Source organism: Echinops telfairi, unplaced genomic scaffold, assembly GCF_000313985.2.
Source record: "Echinops telfairi isolate 266 unplaced genomic scaffold, ASM31398v2 ScPeMD7_3509;HRSCAF=4178, whole genome shotgun sequence".
Lineage (NCBI taxonomy): Eukaryota > Metazoa > Chordata > Mammalia > Afrosoricida > Tenrecidae > Echinops > Echinops telfairi.
The window spans coordinates 1,277,184-1,283,087 of record NW_022107407.1 but is presented as its reverse complement, the minus strand read 5'-3'; the positions used below and the strand labels follow the sequence as shown (position 1 = coordinate 1,283,087).

At 36.5% G+C, this 5,904-nt stretch overlaps 1 protein-coding gene across 1 annotated transcript in view; it reads right to left on the bottom strand.

Annotated features, from left to right (window-relative positions):
• Positions 1-5,904, bottom strand: part of RYR2 (ryanodine receptor 2) — an 805,653-nt gene that overhangs the window by 29,765 nt on the left and 769,984 nt on the right. Inside the window, exons 98-99 of the mRNA XM_045294222.1 lie at positions 4,335-4,468; positions 1,982-2,042 (exon numbers count right to left, since the gene is read on the bottom strand). Coding sequence (XP_045150157.1) covers positions 1,982-2,042; positions 4,335-4,468 — 195 coding nt within the window. The remainder of the gene's footprint in view (positions 1-1,981; positions 2,043-4,334; positions 4,469-5,904) is intronic.

Below are 5,904 nucleotides of genomic sequence, written 5' to 3'. Positions count from 1 at the left end.
GGGGGACGGACAACAGAAAAGTGGGTGAAGGGAGATGTTCGACAGGGAAAGATATGACAAAATAATAATTTATAAATTATCAAGGGTTCATGAGGGAGGGGGAGCAGGTAGGGAGGGGAAAAACTGAGGAGCTGATGCCAGGGGCCTAAGTGGAGAGCAAATGTTTTGAGATGATGAGGGCAATGAATGTACAAATGGGCTTTACACAATTGATGTATGTATGGATTGTGATAAGAGTTGTATGAGCTCCAAATAAAATGATATAAAAAATGAAAAAAAAAGGCATGGAGAAAAGACAGCAGATTGTGCTGGGGGATGAGAGCTTGGTTTGGATAACAGGTTCCTATTTGGGGGGCAGGGCCTGGAAGACTACAGAGGGGAACACTGCAGGGGACCTTGAAAACAACTAAGAACATGGACTGAATCCCATATGCAATTAGGACCAGTGGAGTAATTTGGGCAAAGAAAGGGTACCTAAAAAGTCTCTTTCATTAGCATCTGCTGTTAGTCACTGATCTGTATTGACTCATGGAATCTCTCATTGTATTCTATTCTCTTTTAATCCAAAGACACATTGGTGTGTTCCCAATTTACAAAAAGAAACACGAACTTCTTCATGTAACTGTCTAAAATTCTCACATTTTATAAATGGCCGAACCATTAAGTTAAACAGCTACTGGACCAGTCTAAGGGCAGGGGTATGAATGCCACTTTGTTAAGAATATTGGGAAGTCTAGAAGCAAGAATTGCAAAGGACAGAAAGAGGATCATGATTAGATAAATGATCAAATGTATGTACTGGAAGGTGAAAAAAAATGAAGGATACAAACCAGTACTTTGAGTTTAGGTGGTAAGTAGAACAAAAAAATGGCAGTAGAAGAAAATCGTAGACAGAAGTCTCTCTTTACAGGTTAAGTAGCTACTTGAATAATAACTCCCAATGATGGACTTAGGTTGCCTCCTTGTAATAAGAAGAGTTGCTTCCCTTATTACATCAGAAATTATCTGCCAGATACCATTACCAACTGATGGCTCTAATAGATATTCATTTAAAAGGCTTGATTTTGTGCTCTTAAGAGAATTGTTGAAAATACCTCGACTGGGGAGGCAGAGTTGAGGGGGTGGAGGAAGGTGAATTTGAGGAATATCACAGGCCTTTAGACTAGAACTAGTGTTAATTATGAAAGTCAGTGCTAAAATGATAGCATGAACTCTTGCTAGTAAATGAAATGTCCAAGGAAGAACACAGAAGCCTCGACAGCAGTTCTCGGAATAGGTTTCTGGGTGTGTTCCTATGGGGAGTGAGGATGGCGAGTGAACTAAGCAGCAGCAAGGAGACTATCAGCTAAGATCAGAAGCACAGAAACAACTGATAGTGAAATTTGTTTGCATAGAAAATCATAAGAAACTAAAATCTCAAGTTATTGATTAGCCCAGGGTAATAAAATGGGATGACCTTCTCTGACTTTAAGTGGCTTTCAGAAATATGTGATAGTTTTGCATTATATTTGGATATCTATTTGGGTCCTAAGTTTAATTTTCAAAGGCTATCTGATAATAGAAGGATATATCAAGAAAAGTAAAACAAAAATTTAATGTACTTTAATTCAGGGAGAATTTAAATTCATTGCAATTAATATTTTGTTTAAAAACATTTTTTTATCCCGTTAGAACTTTCTTTTTAAAATCTGTAAAACTTTGAAGGATGCCATTGACCAACAAAAATAAACATTCATCTTAAATTATACCTCACTTTCTCTTTCGTGTGAAAATATACTTCCATTTTAATCTCTCAGCTATTGAAGAAGACAGAGTAACAAAAGGGCTTATTAATATTATCTTCCTGTGAATCTTTCTCAGATATGATCTTTATAAACTGAAATGACATTTGAGTAACTTTCTCCAATAACTGGCTTTACATTTGCAGAATGCCTACAGATTAATCTAATCAGAGTATATCACAGTAATAAAGTAGGCTTACATTGTCTGTGAAAACGACTCCTAATTTCCACATCTGATATTTCACATCAATAGAGTTCAGTCTGCAATGAGAGAGAAAGAAGAACTCACAGATATTTATTTTAATCAAAGACTAGAAGCTTACAAGCGTCCACAAGCATTCCCTCTCATGTGCATTCCAAAAGAATAATTTATGGTTCTAATAAGAATAAGAGCTTACAAAACCATTCAACCATGCACATTTGTTTTTCTAAGTACTATAACCAATGAGATGGATCTATATCATAAATAACATCTTTTAGTAAGCACTGTAATATTTATCTATAATAAATACTGATCTACAGATTCATAGATATCTATGTTTTCAAAACAATCACATCTCTGATTGGGAGCATACATACTCAGATTTAAAAAAAGATTAATATGTATGACCCTGCTCCATACTCACCTTCATGAAAGGAACACTGAAAATAATGGTGCAAAGTGTAGTGAAGAAAGTAGATGGTGCCCGCTATCAACTGGAATAGTGGCTGGGGTCTTAAAGGCTTGTGTTCAAACAAGCAGCCATCTAAGTTCACATGGTGGAGGCACACCAGCTTGTGAGATGCAGAGACTACAATTACAAAATTTGACTATGGTGTAGAGAGAAGCACCAGAGCAAAAATTTATGAATGCCTAATTTGTGGAGGGTTATGGGGGACCGTGGGGGCCCAAACCCCATCTGCAGAATACCTAGAAAGGCTGAGCCACTAGCAGATCCACTCTAATAGGCAAGAGTCTTGAACAGCCTTACTAAAAGGCAGAGATCATTGTAATCTTGGTTATGCTGGATTAACATGGACATCTGACCACCCTATAGATGGGACCTGAACATATTCTGGGTATAAGTATCTCTTATTGGTTTCATGACAGAAATTTCTTCCCTGGATTTTTTTAATGGTGTTGGAGGTCTGTCACTTGTTACGCATTATTTGTATCTTTGTTTGTATACTCATATGTTTTAAGCCTTATCACCTTAGTGCTATTTTTTTTTTTCATTGCTTACTGTTGGGTCTCCAAGCTATGAGGCACAGGAGGTGTGGGTGCATAATGAAAATAACTGACACAAGGGGTTACAGGGTATGAAGGGATGGTGGGTGGATGATAGGGAAAGAAAGGGGACCTCAGGAGTGGATGTTGAATGGAATTGAGGGACACACTACAATGGGTTGTGATTGCATAACTCATCTTGAAAGTGATTTAACCTTCAAGAGGGAATGGTCTAAAAAAATTGATGTAGGGGTGATTGTACAGTTCTCCTTGATATGATTGAATGATTGAACTATTGAATTGTACAATATGTAAATTACTTGCCAATAAAACTGTTGACAAGAAGACATATGTTTTTAAGGGAAGGAAATAATAAGTAACTTCAAAAATTACTATATTGCTACAATAATACTTTGTAATTTTTAAGTTATCATACTTGATGTTTATTCTAGAACTTCAATTGACCAAAATTTACATATATATGCATATACACAAGCATGATGCATACCTATCAGTTTCACACATATATTGCATACATACATATTATGTGTTTGTTTGGATGTGCATAGTCATTCAGTCTTGAGATAAATTCATAACAGTTAACTATATCCTTTTAATTATGCTATATAGTTATTATACCTCAAATATTCTAATCAATCCAATCACTATCCGTATAGCCTCATTTTAAACATGCATGGCAGTATAGTAGCTTCCGGCAAACTTAGCCTTTATTGTTTAAATAAAACTCAGTAATGATAATAATAGAATATAAAGTTTGAGCCCTTGTAATAAAAAGGTTATGAAATTCCTTTTTATAAAACACAAGTGAATTGATTTCTACTCAAACCGGTAGTATCATAACATATAGTCACAGATTATACTGTTACATATGATTTATTTTGACTTACATATAAAAGTGACTGCCACTGAGATAACTGACTCACAGTGACCCTATAAGATAGCATAACTGTCCCTGTGGATTTCTGAGACTACAATTCTTTACAGGAGTAGAAATCCTCATTTTCCTCCCAAGGAGAAGCTCATGGTTTTGAACTGCTGACCTTCTAGTTAGAAACCCACTACATCACCAGGGTGATGTTAAATTAAATTAAGAGCATGGGTCTTCTTTATTTTCTCTTCCTTTATGTAAACAATGAAATGGAAACAGTCCAATATTAATGAAGATAAGCAAATCATCCATTAGCTCAAATATCCAGAATTGAAAAAATGTCTTGTTTTTCTGACCCTACAAAAAAGAAATTAAACAAATACAGTGGCAAGTTTAGAAAGGCATTATTTTGTCCCCTTTCATTCTAAACTAGAGGTTGGAACAAAATAACACTCACACTGCTGATAGGGAACTGTCTTTCTTTGGCTTCTTCTTTTCTCTAGTATCACTGAAATCCAGAGCCGCTTTGTCCATGCCTAACAATTCGCTGATTCTATCTCGACCATAGAACTCTCCATACTTGTCCATAACCTGGGAGTCAAGAAAAAAAATTGTTTTACTGGCATCAAACAATAAATAAAACCATATATGTATTTGGATGAAACCACTTAGAGATTTTAATTACTACATATTGTCATATTTTTTGATGTATTAGATCATCTTGTTTAACCAATGTTAAATATTTTTTCTTCTTTTAAAATCATTTTATTAGGAGCTCATACAACTCTTATCACAATCCATGCATACATCAGTTGTGTAAAGCACATTTGTACATTCTTTTTGTTTTGTATTGTTTTTAAACATTTTATTAGGGGCTCATACAACTCTTATCACAATCCATACATACATCAATTGTGTCATATTGTCATATTTTAAAGTTCACTTAAAAATCTAGTTTGTAGTTCATCTTTGTATTGTGATCACACTGTTTAATATCTATTTTGGAGACAAGATTTCTAATTAAAAATATCTTAGTTTCCTAGGGTGGCCTTAAGGGAAAAAAAATTCAACAAGTGCTTTCTGGATTTATCCTCTCATAGATTTGCAGGCTAGATACCCTATCTAGATATCAATTCTAGGGGAATGGTCGTTCCTCCTGCATTTCTAGGAATTTGATAGTTTGTTTAGCTTGGATTCTTCTCCCTGTGTGTATCACTGTAAATCTGTTTCCTATTATTTTTAAAAATCATTTTATTGGGGGCTCGTACAATTCTTATCACAATCCATACATATATCCATGTGTCAAGCACATATGTACATTTGTTGCCAGCATCATTCTCAAAACATTTGCCTTCTACTTGAGCCCTTAATATTGGCTCTTCATTTTCCCCCCTCCCTTCCCACTCCCCCCTCCCTCATGAGCCCTTTATAATTCATAAATTATTATTATTTTGTCATATGTTACACATATGTCCGACATCTCCCCCTGCCCTTTGCTCTGCTGTCCATCCCCTAGGGAGGAAGCTATATGTAGATTCTTGTAATTTGTTCCCCCTTTCCACCCCACATTCCCTCCACCCTCCAGGCATCGCCACTCCCACCACTGGTCCTGAAGGGGGTCATCTGCCCTGGATCCCCTGTGTTTCCAGTTGCTATCTGTACCAATGTACATCGTCTGATCTAGTCAGATTTGTAAGGTAGAATTGGGATCATGATAGTGGGGGGAAGGAAACATTTCAGAACTAGAGGGAAGTTATATGTTTCATCCTTGCTACCCTGTACCCTGACTGGCTCATAATTCCCCGAGACCCTTCTGTAAGGGGGTGTCCAATTGCCTACCGATGGGCTTTGAGTCTCCACTCTGCATTCCCCCCCTCATTCACAATGATATGCTTTTTTGTTCTTTGATGCTTGATACCTGATCCCATCGACAGCTTGTGGTCACACAGGCTGGTGTGCTTCCTCCATGTGGGCTTTGTTGCTTCTGAGCTAGATGGCTGCTTGCTTATCTTCAAGCCTTTAAGACC